This window comes from Ictidomys tridecemlineatus, chromosome 5, assembly GCF_052094955.1.
Source record: "Ictidomys tridecemlineatus isolate mIctTri1 chromosome 5, mIctTri1.hap1, whole genome shotgun sequence".
Lineage (NCBI taxonomy): Eukaryota > Metazoa > Chordata > Mammalia > Rodentia > Sciuridae > Ictidomys > Ictidomys tridecemlineatus.
This window is the reverse complement of record NC_135481.1, coordinates 12193206-12214593: the sequence shown is the minus strand read 5'-3', so window position 1 is coordinate 12214593 and position 21388 is coordinate 12193206. Positions and strand designations below refer to the sequence as shown.

At 35.5% G+C, this 21388-nt stretch overlaps 1 protein-coding gene across 11 annotated transcripts in view; it reads right to left on the bottom strand.

Annotated features, from left to right (window-relative positions):
* Myo9a (myosin IXA) overlaps positions 1-21388 on the bottom strand; it is a 293301-nt gene that overhangs the window by 32362 nt on the left and 239551 nt on the right. For all 11 annotated transcript variants that reach the window (XM_021727982.3, XM_040275557.2, XM_078049353.1 and 8 more), the window contains 3 exons: positions 17100-17211; positions 15578-15639; positions 4814-5006 (listed from right to left, as the gene is read on the bottom strand). In XM_021727982.3, the coding sequence (XP_021583657.1) occupies positions 4814-5006; positions 15578-15639; positions 17100-17211 (367 nt within the window). The remainder of the gene's footprint in view (positions 1-4813; positions 5007-15577; positions 15640-17099; positions 17212-21388) is intronic.

Genomic DNA, 21388 nt, shown 5'->3' with positions numbered 1-21388 from the left:
TTCATTATGGTATACTATCTTTTAAATGTATTTTTGTGTGCAATTTGCCAGTATTTTATTAAGAATTTTTGCAACAATATTCATCAAGGTTGTTGGTCTGAAGTTTTCTTTCCTTGATATGTCTTTGTCTGGTTTTAGTATTTGGGTAATACTGGCTTCCTGGAGAGAGTTTGGCAGTGTTCTTCTCCCTTTTACTATTTCATGGAATACTTTGAGAAGGATTGGTATTAGTTCTTCTTTAAAGATTTGATAGAGCTTGGCTGAGAATCCACCTGATCTTTGGCTTGTTTTTGCTGGAACAATTTTGATAGCTTCTTCAATTTCACTGCTTGATACTGGTCTAAGTTTAATATATCCTTATGGTTCAATTTGGGTAAGTCATGTCTCTAAGGAATCTGTCAATATTTTTAAAATTTTTCTGGCTTACTAGAAAATAAATTTTCAAAATAGTTTCTGAAGATCCTCTGGATTTGCACAGTGATATTTCCTTTTTCATCTCAGATTTTGATAATTTGAGGTCCCCCCCTTCTTTGTTTTGCTTAGTTTGGCTAAGGGTTTATCAATTTTGTTCAAAACCCAACTCTTTGTTTTGTTGATCTCAATTTCATTGATTTGGGCTCTGATTTTATTTATTTCCTGTCTTCTGCTGATTTTGGTGTTGGTTTATTCTTCTTTTTCTAGGGTCTTTAGATTTAATGTTAGGTTAATTATTTGCTATCTTTCTATTCTTTTAATGTATGAGGGTCCATGCTATGAACTTTTGTCTTAGAATCACCCTCACAGTGTCCCAGACATTTTGATGTTATATCACTATTTTATTTTTTTTTCATTTTTAAAATTGTTTTAATTTTTCTGAGTCCCTATTTTAATTTACCTCTAAATATTTTTTTATTTCTCCCTATCTATTTATCATTTGAAGGTGTATTATTTAGTCTACAGGTGTTAGAGTGGTTTCTATTTTTATCTTATCATTGAGTTCTAATTTAATTTCATTATGAATAGAATATAAAAGATTTTTTTTTTGTATTTGCTAACATTTGCCTTGTGGCCTAAAATATGGTCTATGTTAGATAATGTTCATGTGCTGCTGAGAAGATGATGGATAAAATAGTCTGTTTGCCTGTTCTATTAAGTCCAAATTGTATGTTTTTAGTTTGTTAACATTATTATTTAGTTTTTGTTTGGATATCTACCTAGTGGTAAGAGATGCACACGTCACCCAGTATTACTGTATTGTAGTCTAGTTCATTCTTAATATTGAGAAGGGTTCAACTTATGTACACAGATGTTATGTTGTTTGGAGCATAAATATTTATGAAAATTATATCTTGTTCATGTACAATTCCCTTAAGCAGTATGAAGTAACCTTCTTTTTCTCTTCTAATTAATCTTGGCTTGAAGTCCACTTTATCTGAGAATAGCTATCTCTGCTTCTTTATAAGTCCCATGTGAATTTTATGTTTTCTCCCATCCTTTCACCTTTAGACTCTGTATATCTTTGCCTGTAAGGCAAATTTCTTGAAGACTGCATATTGTTGGTTTTTTTTTTTAAATCAAATCTGCCAACCTGTGTTTTTTGATTAAGAGTTTAGAACATTTACATTTCATATTATTATTGAGAGATAATTTTTATTTACTGCCATTTAGTTTCTAATGTTCAAACTGGACTTAATTCTCCTTTAATTCTTCCCTATGTTGGTTTTCATTTTATTTTTCATTTGTTCTTTGTGAAATATTTTATTGATGATGTTTTGTAGTATAGGCTTTCTAGTTAGGAATTCTTTTAGCTTCTGTTGTTATAATGGAATTTTTAATTTTATCTTCAATTCTGAAGCTTAATTTTGTTGGGATATAGTATTCTTGGTTGGCATTTTTTTTTTCTTCTAGAGCTTGGTATGTATTATTCCAAGCCCTCCTGGCTTTTAGGGTCTGTGTTGAGAAATCAGTTGAAATCTGGATTTGGTTTACCTCTAAATGTGACCAGTCGTTTTGCTTTTGCAGCTTTTAAAGTTCTGTACATTAGGCATTTTCATTATAATATGTCTTGGACTGGATCTACTGTGATTTTGTATATCTGGAGTCCTGCATACCTCTTGTATTTGAATTCCCATTCCATTTTTAAGGATTGGCAAATCTTTTGATATCAATTCACTGAAAAGACTGTTTTCTTTTAGCTTGTAATTCAGAGCCTTCATCAAAATGAACCTTAAATTTGGCCTTTTAATATTATCCCAGATTTCTTAAATACTCTGTTCATTATCTCTTTAATATCTTTTCTTAATGATCAACTTTATTTTCAAGGGTATATTCTTTAGCTTTGAGGTCTAAAATTCTATCTTCAAACTGGCCTAATTCATTGGTGATGCTTTCCACTGAATTATTTATTTGGTTTATTTATCTTTTCATTTCCAGAATTTTGGATTGATACCTTTCCAGAATCTCTCTTTATAGAAGTGATCTTTTACTTTCTGTATTTTCTAATTCCACTCCTTAAAGCTTATTTTAAAATCATAGAACATTTTAACTACGTATGTTCTAAAAATTTCTTCTCTGACATTTCCTCTACTGGGTATCAATTAAATCTGTTGTTGAAGCATTTAGGGTTGTATGGGATGGTTTTTTCCAGTGCTTTTTCATATTGTTTGTATGTCTACTTATCTATTGGAATAGTAAGTAAAGGATTACTTTGTGAGCTTCTTTCTCTTAAGAGCCCTGGATTGAGTAAACATCCACATAATGATATTTTAAATCAGTGTGTGACCTCTGCTGATCCCAATAACACCAATTTAAAAGATACTACACTGAGCCCTATTTATATTACAATCACTTCAGAGCCAAGCCTTATTCTATTAGATAATATAAGAAACAAAAACTTGTTACAATTGTTCTCCACAGTTTCTGAAATTTAGGTGTAAACCTATAATAAAATTATGAAATAGGTCAAAATATTTGATGTTAAATTTAGTAAAATTACTATAATCTAAAGTGAGGTCTACAGTGGGGGAGGAAGAAAGATGGGCAAAAAAGGAGAGGGGGAAAAAGAGAGAGAGAGAGAAAAAAAGACAAAAGATTTATTCCAATTAATGTTCTAATTAGTAGATGAAATACATTAAATTGGGTTGAGGGTACAATGTTGTCTGTTGGGTTAACAACTATTATTCAAGTTAAAGAGTTACTATAATCAAAGTCGACATTGTTTGTAGTAAACCATGTCAAGGCAAAGAAATCTCCTGGTGAATATTGGTTTGGATTTCACTGGGGTTTGGACATTTAGCAAATGTCCATCAGTTTTTGGCTGTGGAACTCTCTAGAACTACAGGAGCACAGAAACCAACTCCCTAGTTGCTATGAACCTTTCATCAGCAGCATCTGGTTTGTCAGCTCAGCAGGTGTAGTATTATGGGTTGGCTGTATCTATTGTGTGCTATAGTTTAGGATGCAAGCTCTGGAGTGTCCCTGATTGCTGTGGGTTACTGTGTACCTGTTTTCCTCTACAGGATCCTTTTCATGGTAATTAGATCCTGGTGGCTGGAATTCTGGGTGTGGGTTTTCCCTGGGTGTTCTGTGGTTCAGAAATATTCCCAAAGCTGATGCTGCTCTCTGAGGTACTGTAGTGAAGGGTCTCAGGTGGTTCACTTGGGTCCTAATTTCCAGTGCCCCAGTTTGTGAATGGCAGGCACTGATTCCCTCTGTTTACTAAGTCTGATGCAAGGCCCCACAAGTATCCAAACAATGCCCTTTCACTTGTCCATTATGATCATAGGTCAGACTATGCACCTGTTAAGGCTGGGTGCAGTCCCTTCCAAAGGAGCTATACTTCCTTCTGGTATAGCCCTGAAATCTCTAGGCTTCCCATGATGTCTCTCCCCAGTGTCAGTGGTTGGGGCCTGGGAATCTGCTTTCCTCTGTTTGGGGCCAAAGCTGCTTCATTGCTGTCTGAGCCATGCAAAATTTTCCACCCTTGCCAGGGTCAGGCTGAGCAAGGTTAGGTGCAGTTTGTGGCACAGGTCCTCACCAGCCCTTTCCTCTTGTTCACAGTGAGGGTGAGCAAGAGGCAGTTTCAATGATTTTTGGCCAGTGGTGTGCTCATTCTAGAAGTTCTTTCTGGTTGGATTCTTAGAAGTCCCACAAAGGAGACTTCCCTCTGGTTTAATTTGTAGCTATCTGGACATGGGAAGATTCCACATTGATATGAGGTGATTACAGGTCAGCAGAAGGCTCCCCAAAATGGTTGTGGACCCCAGCTTAGTTTTTAAGATTTTAAGTTGCTTGCTCTGTTTTAAGGACCCCCCTGTTACTGTTGAAATTTGAATTTTGTCTGACTTTTAAAAGTGGGTGAGCTTAAGGGATTTTCTGCTCCCCCTCCCCCTCTCTCTAGAACCATACCTTTCTAATAGTGATAGAGAGTAGAAATTGAGAATGAAACCAAAGTCAACCCCCTGCACATATTCCTGGACTGAGGCCACAGCTCTATACAGTGCCCAAATCACTGTCAGTTTAAGTAACCACATCATCAATGTAGGAAGGCAGAAAGATGCACTGGAAAAGCACTAAACATTAAAAAGGTATTAAATCTTTTTCTAGTACCTAAGGATGCCTTGTACAAATGATACACTCAATATATGTTTGCTGAATTAACTACATAAAGCCAAAGATTCTTTAGAAAGACACAAAATGACAAACAAGTATCACAGAAAAGACTGCATTCTTCTGGCTGTAAGCAAAGGATCAATACATAAAGCAAACTTTAAAAGCTTGAAATGATTAAATATTTTTATTTAAATAAGTCTTGATTTGGAGAGCATCATCTTACCTGTATCTAGACCTTGTCGAAGCTCCTTGATTTTATTAGTTGAACCAGACTTTCGGTAAATACCTTCTGTATAAAGTCCATGCATTTCAATGTAGTTTATGAGCTTTTCCACCACTAAAGGAACAGTTCGGTCTTCACTAGTCAAACGGGACAGTTCAACCCCAAATTGTCGAGATGACAGTTCTGGATCATACTAAATGGAAGACAATTTTTTGATTCCAAATATATTCAAACATCTTTATTCTTTAAGAGGAACTACTTTTTATTATCCTAAAGTTTTAGGAAGACAGTTATAATAGTTGTGAGGGGGGGGCATTATGGTTAAATAAATATTAGTTTCAATCCTCAAACTAGGATTCCCCAAAAGAGAGTGGAAGACAGAGGCAGTGATGGGCTGCTACTTCCCTTCCTATCAAAAAATCTTCATACAAAGGTAAGATTTGTGTGTTGGTGAAGGAGGTTGGATTTTGTACACAAAAAGCTCGAACATTTACCAGGTACCATGGAAAAAATTCATATTTTACAGGAATTAAATTTCTGGAGCATAATACTGCTTTAATATTTCAAAGAACTGATTTCATATCCAAAGACAAAGACTCACACAGACTGACCTCTGAATAGTATTATAGCACCTTTATTGACTTTAATAGTGTGTACACCACCATAACTTATCAACTATAGCTTATGTGACTGCAACAAAACTGCTCATTCTAACCATTATCTGAAGCAATAAGCAGAAAAGAAAAATGCCAGGCATTATTCCTGAGACTGAAACCCTCCTTATAAATCTTTTCTTCTACCATTCTCCTCCTCTAACTGAAATCTGTACACCACACTTTCTCCTTCAACCTGCACCCGAATAGTTGCCAAGTTCTTTTGGTTACTCAGGTACATGCTATTTTTTCTTTTCTGCACTTACTGTCATTATCCTAATTCAACTTCTATCACTACCCACTTGTTGTATTCCAACAGCTTCAAGACCAATTTTCCCACACTCATTTTTTCTCTTTAAAATATTATATACTATAAATAATCCACTTTATTTAACCTCAGAAACTTTCAGTGGCTAATTAGTATATATCAAAATAAACAACAAACATTTCTGAGACTGACATTCAACACCTTACTTAAATTGATCCTAATTTCTCTTTTCATAGGTAAATTCATTCATTTTTACGTGCTAGATAGCAGGGTAGCAACATCAAGGGACAGTCCTTTCCCTAAGATTGATGCTAAGACCATAGTATTAGCTTGTGGAGAAACAAATTTATTAGGTTATTATGGAAACAAAGAAGAGAGACAGTTAGATCAGGAAAAAGACTGGGCTGGGTAACAACTAAAGATCTCAAATACTTCCTACTTAAAATAATTGTTGGAAAGCATGTAGTATATAAGAAGGCAAAAAAAGAACCTTTTATGCTCAAGAAATAGAAATACAAACCTGAGCAATGAAAAATATGATTCAACTAAAAATGAGATTATAAGGGGTTTTGAATACTAAGTTATGGAATCTGGGTCTTATTCTGACAGGTAAGGAAATTAGTAGAAGACAACACTCAGTTTTGTATTATTTTGCATCTTCGTACTCTGTGTTTTAGCATTTGAGAATTAATTTCATATTTATTGAAGCATATTAAGTTATCTTAAGTTAATATTAGGCACCATCTCTGAAAAGTACTGGTAGGTTTTAGGCAAAAGAAAAAGTACACTTACTCTTCAAATGTTTAAAGGATGCAGGTTTATATTTTTGCATAGTCCACTATATAAACTTGGCTAGGTTATTTCACATTTCCAACAGTAATACCACCTTTCTACCTCAAAGGTGTAGAAGATTAAGTTGAACACAGTATGGTATCTGGTACATGGTAAATACTCAATAAATTATTTTTTTTAAATATAATAATGCTTGCTATAATGATTAAAATAAACATAAGCCAAAATTTTTGCTATTACTCTGACAAACACATATAATCTTTATTTAAATGTTATGGCTCTCCTTATGGCATTAGAAATGTTAAGGCTTGTGAAAGCAAAATAAATAAATAAAAATTTTGAGACTATCAAACTAAAAATTTTTCAATTTGAAACCAAAAATGGGATTCTGTTTTGTGTTGGGGTACTGGGGATTAAACCCAGCGGCACTCTAACACTGAGCTATACCCACAGCCCTTTTTTTCTTATATTTTGTTTTGAGACTGGTTCTAAGTTGCTTAAGGCCTCAGTAAGTTATTGAAGCTGGCCCTGAACCTGTGAATGCCCCTGCCTCAGCCTCCAGAGTTGCTGGGATAATAGGAATGTGCCACTACATACGGCCAAAAGTAATTTGACACTTTTCAGAAATATGTTTTTATAATTAGCTTCAATGTATACTTTAAGTAAAATTTTATTGAAGCAGGACGTACACATAGAAAAGTATAAAGCTTAACAGATTTTCAGAAAGTAAATGCACACTTCACAAAATCCAAAACAAGAAATGGAGTATTACCAATACTCTAAATCCCTCTCACTTACTATGACATTTGTCCTTCACAAATAAAATTATTATCTCTTTTTCTATCAGTATAAATTAGTTTTGCTTGCCTTTGAACATTATAGAAATCAAATTGTATAATATGTACACCATGAGGTCTATCTATTTTTGAACTTTATTTAAACACAATAACAGTATTTGTCTGTGGATTCTCTCATTTAACCTATATTTATGAGTACCAACAGTTTAATCTCATTGCTATGAAGTATTCCATTATACAGAAATACTACAATTTATTTATTCAATTAGAAATTCAGAACTAAACATTTATGTTTCTTTTAGCTTTGGAACATCTCAGAATGGTGATTTATTAACATAGGAAGGTTCAATATATGCCAATTACATCAAGTTTTTCATATTATTTTCATCCTTATTTTTTTCTACTAGGTATTGAAACTAATGTTAGAGGATTAGAATTTTATATCTCCCCAATAGGCTGACCTTTTCATCATAATCATCATAAAGCACATGAAGTAATACTTTTTGCCTTAAAAAGTACATTTTAGAGTTAGTAGAGCTATACTACCTTTCTATTGATTAGTCTTTGCATGCTGTATATAGTTCCATTCTTTTGCTTTTAAACTTTCTATCTTTATACTTAATGAGTACATCTCTTTCATAAAAGATTTTTCAGTTGGTTTTAACTTAGCTTTTTGTTTGGAATATTTAGATTATTTAATATAAGGCACCAATATATTTGGACTTACTATGTCTTTTTTATTTTTAATTTTTTAGTTTCTGTTGGTTGTTCAAAACATTACATAGTTCTTGATATATCATATTTCACACTTTGATTCAAGTGGGTTATGAACTCCCATTTTTACCCCGTATACAGATTGCAGAATCACATCAGTTACACTTCCACTGATTTACATATTGCCATACTAGTGTCTGTTGTATTCTGCTGCCTTTCCTATCCTCTGCTATCACCCCTCCCCTCCCCTCCCCTCCCCTCTCTCTACCCCCTCTACTGTAATTCATTTCTCCCCCTTGTATTATTTTTCCCTTACCCCTCACTTCCTCTTGTATGTAATTTTGTATAACTCTGAGGGTCTCCTTCCATTTCCATGCAATTTCCCTTCTCTCTCCCTTTCCCTCCCACCTTTCATCCCTATTTAATGTTAATCTTCTTCTCATGCTCTTCCTCACAACTCTGTTCTTAGTTACTCTCCTTATATCAAAGAAGACATTTGGCATTTGTTTTTTAGGGATTGGCTAGCTTCACTTAGCATAATCTGCTTTAATGCCATCCATTTCCTTCCAAATTCTATGATTTTGTCATTTTTTAATGCAGAGTAATACTCCATTGTGTATAAATGTCACATTTTTTTTATCCATTCATCTAATGAAGGGCATCTAGGTTGGTTCCACAGTCTTGCTATTGTGAATTGTGCTGCTATGAACATCGATGTAGCAGTGTCCCTGTAACATGCTCTTTTTAGGTCTTTAGGGAATAGACCGAGAAGGGCAATAGCTGGGTCAAATGGTGGTTCCATTCCCAGCTTTCCAAGAAATCTCCATACTGCTTTCCAAATTGGCTGTACCAATTTGCAGTCCCACCAGCAATGTACAAGTGTACCCTTTTCCCCACATCCTCGCCAGCACTTGTTGTTGGTTGACTTCATAATGGCTGCCAATCTTACTGGAGTGAGATGGTATCTTAGGGTGGTTTTGATTGCATTTCTCTGACTGCTAGAGATGGTGAGCATTTTTTCATGTACTTGTTGATTGATTGTATGTCCTCCTCTGAGAAGTGTCTGTTCAGGTCCTTGGCCCATTTGTTGATTGGGTTATTTGTTTTCTTATTGTTTAATTTTTTGAGTTCTTTGTATACTCTGGATATTAGGGCTCCATCTGAAGTGTGAGGAGTAAAGATTTGTTCCCAGGATGTAGGCTCCCTATTTACCTCTCTTATTGTTTCTCTTGCTGAGAAAAAACTTTTTAGTTTAAGTAAGTCCCATTTGTTGATTCTAGTTATTAACTCTTGTGCTATGGGTGTCCTATTGAGGAATTTGGAGCCCGACCCCACAGAATGTAGATCAGAGCCAAGTTTTTCTTCTATCAGACGCCATGTCTCTGATTTGATATCAAAGTCCTTGATCCATTTTGAGTTAACTTTTGTGCATGGCGAGAGAAGGGGATTCAGTTTCATTTTGTTGCATATGGATTTCCAGTTTCCCCAGCACCATTTGTTGAAGATGCTATCCTTCCTCCATTGCATGCTTTTAGCCCCTTTATCAAATATAAGATAGTTGTAGTTTTGTGGATTGGTTTCTGTGTCCTCTATTCTGTACCATTGGTCCACCCACCTGTTTTGGTACCAGTACCATGCTGTTTTTGTTACTATTGCTCTGTAGTATAGTTTGAAGTCTGGTATCGCTATACCGCCTGATTCACACTTCTTGCTTAGCATTGTTTTTGCTATTCTGGGTCTTTTATTTTTCCATATGAATTTCATGATTGCTTTCTCTATTTCTACAAGAAATGCCATTGGGATTTTGATTGGCATTGCATTAAACCTATAGAGAACTTTTGGTAATATCACCATTTTGATGATGTTAGTTCTGCCTATCCATGAACAGGGTATATTTTTCCATCTTCTAATATCTTCTTCTATTTCTCTCTTTAGGGATCTGTAGTTTTCATTGTATAGGTCTTTCACCTCTTTTGTTAGGTTGATTCCCAAGCATTTTATTTATTTTTTTGAGGATATTGTGAATGGAGTGGTTGTCTTCATTTCCATTTCAGAGGATTTGTTGCTGATATACAGGAATGCCTTTGATTTATGCATGTTGATTTTATATCCTGCCATTTTGCTGAATTCATTTATTAGCTCTAATAGTTTTTTTGTAGACCCTTTTGGGTCTGCTAGGTATAGAATCATGTCATCTGCAAATAGTGATAATTTAAGTTCTTCTTTTCCTATTTTTATGCCTTTAATTTCTTTCGTCTGTCTAATTGCTCTGGCCAGTGTTTCGAGAACTATGTTGAACAGAAGTGGTGAGAGAGGGCATCCCTGTCTTGTTCCAGATTTTAGAGGGAATGCCTTCAATTTTTCTCCATTCAGAATGGTGCTAGCCTGAGGCTTAGCATAGATTGCTTTTACAATGTTGAGTTATGTTCCTGTTATCCCTAGTTTTTCTAGAGTTTTGAACATAAAGGGATGCTGTACTTTGTCAAATGCTTTTTCCGCATCTATTGAGATGATCATATGGTTCTTATCTTTAAGTCTATTGATGTGGTGAATAACATTGATTGATTTCCGTATACTGAACCAGCCTTGCAACCTGGGGATGAATCCTACTTGATCATGGTGCACAATTTTTTTGATATGTTTTTGAATCTGATTCACCAGAATTTTATTGAGGATTTTTGCATCTATGTTCATTAGAGATATTGGTCTGTCGTTTTCTTTCTTTGAAGTGTCTTTGTCTGGTTTAGGAATCAGGGTCATGTTGGCCTCGTATAATGAATTTGGAAGTTCTCCCTCTTTTTCTATTTCATGAAATAGCTTGAAAAGTATTGGTATTAGTTCCTCTTTAAAGGTTTTGTAAAACTCTGCTGTATACCCATCCGGTCCTGGGCTTTTCTTAGTTGGTAGTCTTTTGATGGTTTCTTCTATTTCCTCAATTGATATTGGTCTGTTTAGGTTGTGTATATCCTCCTGACTCAATCTGGGCAGATCATATGACTTAAGAAATTTATCGATGCCTTCACTATCTTCTCTTTTATTGGAGTATAAGGATTCAAAATAATTTCTGATTATCTTCTGTATTTCTGAAGTGTCTGTTGTGATATTGCCTTTCTCATCCCATATGCTAGTAATTTGAGTTCTCTCTCTTCTTCTCTTCATTAGCCTGGCTAAGTGTCTGTTGATTTTACTTATTTTTTCAAAGAATCAACTTTTAGTTTTGTCAATTTTTTCAATTGTTTCTTTTGTTTCGATTTCATTAATTTCAGCTCTGATTTTAATTATTTCTTGCCTTCTACTTCTTTTGCTTTTGTTTTTCTCTTCTTTTTCTAGGATTTTGAGATGAAGTATGAGATCATTTATTTGTTGGTTTTTTCTTTGTTTGAGGAATGAACTCCAAGAAATGAATTTTCCTCTTAGCACTGCTTTCAATGTGTCCCATAGATTCTGATATGTTGTGTCTTTGTTTTCATTTATCTCTAAGAATTTTTTAATTTCCTCCTTGATATCTTCTATAACCCATTGATCATTCAGTAACCTATTGTTCATTCTCCAAGTGATGCATGATTTTTCCTTCCTTCTTTTATCATTGATTTTCAGTTTCATTCCATTATGATCAGATAAGATGCATGGTATTATCTCTACCCCTTTATATTGTCTAAGAGTTGCCCTGTGACATAATATATAATCTATTTTTGAGAAGGATCCATGTGCTGCTGAGAAAAAAGTGTAACTGCTTGATGTTGGGGGTATATTCTATATATGTCCATTAAGTCTAGGTTATTAATTGTGTTATTGAGTTCTATAGTTTCCTTATTCAACTTTTGTTTGGAAGATCTGTCTAGTGGTGAGAGAGGTGTGTTGAAGTCTCCCATGATTATTGTATGGTGGTGTATTAGACTCTTGAACTTGAGAAGAGTTTGCTTGATGAACATAGCTGCACCATTGTTTGGGGCATATATATTTATGATTGTTATGTCTTGTTGGTGTATGGGGCGGGCGGCGGCTGTGCTCCTCCTCCAATTGGGGTGATCTGTCTACCACGCTGGTGGGCTCCTGGGTCTGTTCTGCCGATCGGTCGCGGGTCTGCCTACCTTGCAGGCGTGGGCGGCGGCTCTGCTCTGCCCCTACTCCAATTGGGGTGATGTGTCTACCACACTGTTGGGTCGCTGGACCTGTTTCGGGCACGTGCGGCAGCTCTGCTCTGCCCCTACTCTAATTGGGGTGATGTGTCTACCATGCCAGCAGGCTGCTGGGCCTGATTCGCCAATCTGTCGCAGGTCTGCCTACCTTGCAGGCGCGGGCTGCGGCTCTGCTTGGCCCCTACTCCAGTTGGGGTGACGTGATACCACGCTGGCGGGTGGCTGGGCCTGTTCCAGGCGCAGGCGGCAGCTCTGCTCTGCCCCTACTCCAATTGGGGTGACGTGTCTACCACACCGGCAGGCCGCTGGGCCTGTTCTGCCAGTTGGTCGCAGGTCTGCCTACCTTGTAGGCTCGGGCGGCGGCTCTGCTCTGCCCCTACTCCAATTGGGGTGACGTGGCTACCATGCCAGCGGGTCGTTGGGCCTGTTGCCGATGCGGGCGGCGGCTCTGCTCGGCCCCTACTGCAAATGGGGTGACGTGACTCTACTATGTCTATTTTTGTCCACCCTATTTTATGTATTTTCTCTCATTTCTTGCCTTCATTTACTTTAATCAAGTATTTCGTTCTTCTACTTTATTGTCTTTATTAATTTTTCAGTTATATATATATATATATATATATATATATATTTTTAGTCATTAATATGGAGATTGCAACAAAACATATCCATACATATTTAAGTGTAATATTTTTAGTATTTTTACCACTTCCTAGATGACTTATGGACCTTGGAATTTTTTTTTTCATTTATTTATATACAGTGCTGAAAATCCAACCCAGTGCCTCACACATCTGAGGCAAATGCTCTACCACTAAGCCACAACCCCAGTGTCCCCAGCCCTTTTTAAATAGTTTATTTACACATGGTCTTGCTCAGTTGCTTAGTGCCTCACTAAGTTGCTGAGGCTGGATTTGAACTCTCAATCCTCCCGTCTCAGCCTCCCAAGCCGCTGATATTATAGGCAAGCACCATCATGCCCAGCAGTTGACTTTCTTTTCTTAAAAGATGTCAAGCCACCATCTTTTGGTTTCCAACATTTCTGTTTAGAAGTCAACTAAATGGAGCAGGATTTTCTTTGCTCCTCCAGGTAGTATTTATTCTTTCCCCTCTAATTGCTTTTAAGAAATTTTGCCAGGTGTGGTGGTACATTTCTATAATCTCAGCAACCTGGGAGGCTGAGGCAGGGCTGGAGTTCAACATCAGCCTTAAGCAATGCAGCAAGACTTCATTTCAAAAACAAAAGGGAAAAAAAATATCTTTGGTTTGTAGCACTGTACATCTAAGTGTGGTTTTCTTTGTATTTGTCCAGGTTAAAAGTACTTGTGAACTTGTGACTTGATGTGTTGACTATTCTCTCTTAAAATGTTGCTTCTGCCCTGTTCTTTCTCCTTTTTTGCTGATTCCCAATTACATATAATTAAGAACCTTCGGGCTGGGGCTGTAGCTCATGGTAGAGCACTTGCCTAGCATGCTTGAGGCATTGGGTTTGATCCTCAGCACCACATAAAAAAATAAAGGCAAGCTGTGCATCTACAACTATAAAAAAGATTTTTTAAAAAAGCATCTTCCATCTCTTCCCTATGTTTCATATATTTATATTTTTATTTTTACATTCTTTTCACTTTCTATGTCCAGATAGTTACACTGGTCTATCTTTTAGTTCACCAATCTTCTTTTCTGCTATGGCTGTTAAACTCATCTTTTATTTCTACAATTCCCTATTGATTCCTTCAAAACATATACTCAACTATTTTTTAAAAATTTCTCCATGCTTTTATCTATTATTTGAGCATATATATTAAAAATTTTAAAGTATATATCTGGTAACTAGTTATCTGAATCCTAGTTATTGCCTATTTATTTACTAATTAGTACCATTTTTTATGTCTGATATTACAGAAGACTCTGGATGAGGTAATCTCTTAAATGGTTTTACCCTCTTCTCTCTGGTGGGTCAATGGAATAAGAATACATAATCTAAGTAACAACTGCTTCAAAACTAGTTTGCTAGGGTTTTTTTGTTTTTGTTGTTGTTGTTAAGGCGGGTCTGTCAGTGGTTCACTCCCATTCACAGGATATAGTTTTTCAGAGGTCTCACTGAGTCTGAGGTATAGACTAGGCTCCTTTCCCTTTGATGGTGGATACTACAATTCGAATTTCCCTTTCTTAGCAGTGCATAACTGGTGGAAAATGCCAATATTCTTTTCTGATTAGTTTTGTAGCTGTTTGCCATGCACAGATAAAGGAATAAAAAAAAATGCCTTGAGAGGGAAAAAAATCTGTGTTTCAGGCTTACTTCTCTATGTGAATGAATCATGATCCCTCAAGTCTTGGCAGAGTTAAACTCCAAAAATTTGTCTCTTTGGTCCTATGATTGCTAAAATCTCTGCTGGCTTCTCTGATTGTTAAATGTGGCCCACTACCCAAAATACTGGCTTCATGGTCTACAACAAAAAGTGAAATAATTCCATATGTTAAAAGTATCACAAAATACAGGCTTACTACTCTGCATTCTGTTTTTTCTAGGATCTCTAATCTCTTCAAGTCTATTTTACCTGGGTAGCTGTTTTGACTCTTGCCAACAGACTTTTTTAGTATTGGTTTGCCACAAGCTAATCTATATTAGCTTGAAGCAAAACATCTCCCCTTCATTATATTTTAAGTCCTAAATAAAATTTGACTCTATACTTTGCATTTATTTGTCTACTAATTGGGAACATATGCAAATTCTATGCATAGGCTATAAACAAAATGCATGTACATTTATATTGTTCATATTTACATAGTATTTCAACAATTGTCAGTATGTAATTAATAAATAAGGAAGTGATATTATATATCAATATACATCTAGAATTAAAAAAAAAAAGTTGCTTCCTGGAAGCATAAAGTATCGAAGAGTAAATTGGTCAGTATCTTTTAGCCTTCTAATTATGCTGGTGCATTTTGCTCTTCATGGTTAAATTTTTTTTCTTGCAGTACTAGGGATTGAACCTAGAGTCTCATGCATGCTAGGCAAGTACTCCAGCATTGGGCTAAGTTCTAAGACCCTAAATTCATTCATTTTTAATTGCAGCTTTTCACCTTCCTAAAAAGATTGAGGGTTTAAAGAGGTAAATCTCTAAAAGCAGTGTTTGTAAAATTGTGGTTTGTGAAATCAATTTGTTAGCACATATGTAGTAAAGGTAATAAAATTTCAGAAAATTAAATTCAGTTATACATACTCATCTCCCTGTGTATGTGTTGGATCATGACATAAATTTAATTTCTTATTGTATGTGTGGTCATAAGTTTAGGAACTCTAAATAATAAACATCAAAGAGGCCTTGATTTCTTTCCATGAGTCACAAAAGACCTAATGATCTGTTGTTTATTATGGACAGGTGATAAATTCTTACCTTTTTAGAACACTTGGCTGTGGTTTTCAGACAGCACTTCTTATGGCAAGCATACTTGCATACTGAAAAAAAAAGGTTAAGAATGTAGCATTTTCATAAGTCTGTTAATAAACTTATCAAGTTTATAATTTTACTTTGACAATAAGGTTTATTATTTAGATTTGAGCATATATAAACTCTGTTCTGTGTTAAAGAATTTAAAATGCAGTTGGAAAACATGCCTAACATTTCTCACCACCATCAATGAGACAGCTTTTTCATTCTTTCAAGATTGCCTGTCCTGCTCCTGTACTTAACTCTCTCAAATTCCAACAGGATATTTATCTACTTTGTGGTTTGATTCATAAATTAGTGTTCATGTTATACACCAGGTACTTTACAACTTGCTAAAACACCAGAATTACATATTAAGAATTATTATTATGGTAAGGATGGCATTACTGTCAAAAACCCGTAAGGAAATGAAAACCAGAATATAAAGTATATTAGTTGTAAATGGGAAGATAATAAAACACCAGCTCCAGTTCCAGCATACCAACACCTTAATAATCCCCCCCTTTTAAGCTTTCAAAGTGTAACTTTTTGGGTTTTCAAAGCCAAGATCAAGGTCGGGGGAAGGCGAGGGGACATTCACTGCACTGGTGAAATCACCAGGATAATCACATAGAAAGTTAATTCCATGAAAAACTCAAACCAAGCCCACATTAGTTATAAAAAAGCAATCTTTCAGCTTTATGTCATAGTAGAAATTACTCCGAACCTTCAATAACTGGACTAACAGTCACATACATTTCAAACTACTCCTATTTTCATTCTCATAATTTCTTAAATTAGTCATAATAAAATGAAAAAAGCACTTGCTTCAGTAACACATATACTAAAATTGGAATGAGATTATTAGATGGCCCCAGTGCAATGAAAATGTGCAAATTCATGAAGCATTCAATTTTTTAAAAAAAGAAAAACTGGTGTTGAACTATACAACCAGTGAGCTAATCCAGGAATAGTGGTGATTTTGCTCTGGCAAACGTAACTTTTATTCTGTCATACTGGACTCTTTTCTAATATTCCCTTTATTTATCTCAGGCCATCTAGCAAAAGCAAAGCCTCATAGAATTACTGATAGCACCAAAGTATATATCTAAAATAAGAGGCAAAAGATCCACTATTAGTCAGAACCCAACTGACATATGAAAAGTCTCTATTCACATTATAGAATTCACATATTCTGTTGAAGGGGAGTGTAGTATAAAATGTACCTTTTTGGCTATAAACTAAGAATTCATTCATTCATCTATAGGTCCATCTACCCGATAAACATTTACTGTAACTATGTGTTTGAACTCTTATGGCACTGATAAATAAGATTCTTGACCCTAAGTATAAGAGACTGACAAATAAGAAAACACATAAATATTTTAATGTAATTTCAGGTTGTGAAAGTATAACAAAGACTACTAAAACTGGTTAAAAGGATAATTAGGGGCTAGGGTGGCATTCCTCAAAAATCTTTCATACTTACATTTGCAAACAGAGGCTCGGTCCATTATCCAAATTAAAGAAGAACAGTATTCACAGTATGTAGGGATGCTATATTGGGTGGCCTTAAAAATGTGACCATTGTGCTCTTCCACCTGAATGAAAAATTAAGCTATTTATAAGAGAGCCAACACATTAAATGCTGCCCTAACATTGTAGGCAAATGGGAAATACATCAATCCCTTACTAACCTTTCACTGGACACTTATTCCAGGGGGAGAATTATGATCCTTTAGAAACAAAACATATGGCCCTTGTTTTCTAAATGCTAACGATCTAGATAAACATGACCAACATATATGAAAAATATCCATGAACAGTGACAAATGCCTGTAACCCCAGCCTCTTGGGAGGCTAAGGCAGGAGAATGGAAAGTTCAAAGCCGGACAGGGCAACATCGTAAGACTCTTTTAAAATGGAAATAATTTTTTTAAAAAGGACTGGGGATGTAGCTCAGTGGTAGAGTGTGCTCCTGGAATTGAATCCCCAGTACCACAGGGAAGGAAAAACAGCAATGAATAAAATATAACAGCTATCTTATGTGACTTATGTGAGTCAGGATGTTAAATCAAAAGCAGTAGTTCACAAATTTATTTGCCTTTATAATCCCAAAATATTTTAATAAATATCCTAGAAATTAAAACTAAAAAGTTAAATGTATTACTTCAATTACATTTAACAAACATTGCACATTAACATAAATAATATTTTAATTAAAGATAATTATATCTTTAAAGCAAAAAGTGACAAAAATATTGTTGTATATTTTTGTAGATCTCTTTGATTTCTGGTTCAATGAAAGATACCTAGATTCTTATATCCACTTTTGCCTCAAACTTTTGCAGCATGCAGTTTACCTTGAAATATAGGAAGAAAAGAGATATGAAACTGGACAATGTAGGAATATTTTAATAATCTTTTCAGACAATGATTCTATATTAAAACTTGACAAATGGTTATTAAGGGCTACTTAAAATATAAAATTAAAAAAAAACATACAAATGAACTCTAATGTTCTGTAAAATCTATTGCTCTGGGTTTCACTGAAATTTAAAACTTGCAAGGCATAGTGGTGCATGCCTATAATCCCAGAAGCTTGAGAGGCTGAGGCAGGAGGATCAAAAATTCAAAGCCAGCCTCAGCATAAATGAGGCGCTAAGCAACTCAATGAGTTCAATTCCTAATACCTCCTGCCAAAGAAAATTAAAACTTAAGGAAAAAAAATTAAAACTTTAATGGAAAAAAAAGTGGTGGGGGGACTCAAGATAGCAAATTAAAGGCAACCAGCACTCACTGGCTTCTTCTTAAGATATAAATCAAAACAAATGGAGAGCAGCTAACCACCGAGGTGTGTAAATGTGGGAAAATACTGAAGTTCAATGGAGAAGACAGAGACTTTGGATAGTGAAGAGAGGGTAAAACAAAGTGCTCAGTGCTAAATATGTGGCAGTACAGTAGAGAATGAGGGTAGAGGTGAAAGAAAGGAGGAGAGACTCGGAGAACATAGGTAGCACAGGACTCAGCACAGTGCAGAAGGACAGTCTGAGAAAAGACAGTGGACCTGAGGATCCACCTACCATTCTGGCCCATTCCGCCTACCTCCCAGCATATACTTGTGGTGCTGTAGCAGGGAATCATTCTGAATGGGTCTTGTCTGAGCTTGCTGCTCTGGATGTCAAAGGTCCCTACATTTATTTGACCCTGGGAACCCAAAGCAAATACATATAGACTGAACCCGTGAACATCTGATTTGAGAGCTACTTTGGCTCCGGGTGATAGTCTCTCTAACTAAACTGCTGAGAGTCCTGTGTGGCAGGAAACCACTCTAACATCTAAGAGTACCAAAGTTACTTTCTCTTTAGAACCAGCAACTTAGAAAGTTAACTATGGGAGTTGGGGGAATTAGCCACCATGTGATTCCACAATGGCTGCTAGGTATTAGAATACCAGAGTTGTGGAGTGTATGTGGTAACTGTCACTGCAGCCCCGATAGTTATAGTCTCACAGCATTTCCCTGCCCTGACTTTTTTTTTAAAAAAAGTGCTGGAGACATTGATGCACTGAAGCTACCATATCAGCTCTGTCCTATGAATGCAGAAAGCAAATAATATTGTAATAAATCTCTGCCAGGAAAAGCTCTGGGTTCTGCCCTAGCCCATAATGGCCAGCAGGGCAGCTGATAAGTATTACTATTGGCTCCAATTACAAAACCCTTCTGCTGGTTGCCTGGCAAGCAGCATAAGAGAAAAAAAAACGAATAAACCAAAGCCAATGCTGTCTCCAAGAGACATATAACATACAAGATCACAGAAAGATCTATTTAGCCCCGGCTATGAACATCCACTCTTATAATTAACCACTTTGGTTACAGAAAATTATTATTTTTTATTAAGACTCTTTTGATTATACCTATTTGGTTTGAATTTTCTTCTTTTTCTTACCCTGTTTTTTTCTTGGTATTTTTAGTTACACATGACAGTAAAATGTATTTTGACATTCATACATACATGGAATATAATTTCTCATTCTGTGGTTGTACATGATGTGGAGTTAATACTGATGGTGTATTCATATATGAACATAGGATAGTTATATCCAATTCATTCCACTGTCTTTCCCATTCCTATCCTCCCTTTTCTCCCCCTTTAAATATTTTCTTCCTTCCTCCATTTAAAAATTCTTTAATTGGATCTTTTTCTTCTTCATCTTTTCTCCCTTTTCATTTTTATTTAATGGTAATTTTCAAAAACTTTTAACTTTTTCTAAACTATTTAGTTTATCCCATATTATTTTTGTCCCTTCCTTTTCTATTTACATTGGTGTTGTGGTTGTCACTGCTGCTTGTTTCTTTCTGAGTATTGCTGGGGATTGAGCCCAATGCTTCAAGCATGGTATTGGTGATTTGCTGCTAAGTTGTGCCCCCAAGCCCAAGTGAGAGAAATTGTATTCCAATCCAGCCACAATCTAGTCCCACTCAAACCTTAGTTGGCACCTCAACTCCAGTAAAGACTGGAGGACATAAAAGGCCCCAGCCAATCACCTAGTCATGAGCAGGCATAGCTGGGGAGTGGCTCTAAAGTCTCACTCCTGGTCATTCACTCCCAGAGAAAAAACAGAGAGAAATAGGATGATTGTTGTGGATACCACACCTGTGAGGTACCTCAGCACACCTCACTCATATACTCTTTAAGGCTGCCTGCTGCTAACAAGAATAAAGTAGTAATCACAGAGAGTGTACTCCATATTCTCTGCTATCTACAACGTTTCTTCCATTGGCTCCCCATTCTTATGAGAGCTACAGAAAGAGTGGGTCATTCAGGGTCTGAAATAGCATTTTTTTTTTTGTCAAAAAAATCACAGCCAAAAAAGCCACAGGGGAACGAAACTAAGTAGTCCATTTGGAATTAAATTCAATGTTATACAACAAATAATTTCCCAGGGAATGTCATTTAAAAAAAAACAAAAAAGCTGCTCCCTAAAAGAACCTCACAAAAAAGTGGAAGATATTTCTAACTCAAAAGCTGTATAAATCACACCAGAGAAACAAAAGAAATATGAAAAAAAAAATTGAGGCAATATGGCTCCACTCAGTAATTGATTATTCCTAAGATTTTAAAGTGGAATGAAGAATTTAAAGTGGAATTAAGACAGTTATAAGAACAGAACATACAGATCTATGGGGAATCATTAAAGGATGAAACACACACATAATAGAAATAGATAAGGAATTTGAGATACAGGTTAAAGGTATAAAAAAGCCAGTCAGTGAAATAATAGCAGAATATTATTATTTAAGTATTATTATTGAAGATACCATTCAAATATAGGAAAACTCCAAATAGGCATGACCAAAAAAGAAATCTCCAGGGTTTCTTACAGTTGAACTACCCAAAGTACAGAATAAGAAAAGAATATTTAAAGCTTCACAAAAAAGTACTGAGTCACAAAGACAAACCCATTATAATAACAGATTTCTCAGAAACTCTAAGGGTCAGTAGAGCATGGAATGATGTATTTCAAAAAGAAAATAACTTCAACCTATGTAACTAGATCCTCCAAAGTTATCCTTCAAAATCAAAGAAAGAATAATAACCTTACAAGAAAAGCATAAACTAAAGGAATGCATGACCACCAAACTAGTACAGAGGATACTTGAAAGACTCTTATACCTAGCAAGATAAGTACAGTCATGAGAGCTTAAGAAAGTATAAATCTCATTAGAAGAACAGATAAGCAAGTGAGAATTAGGAATAAATCAAACATGGTTAATTC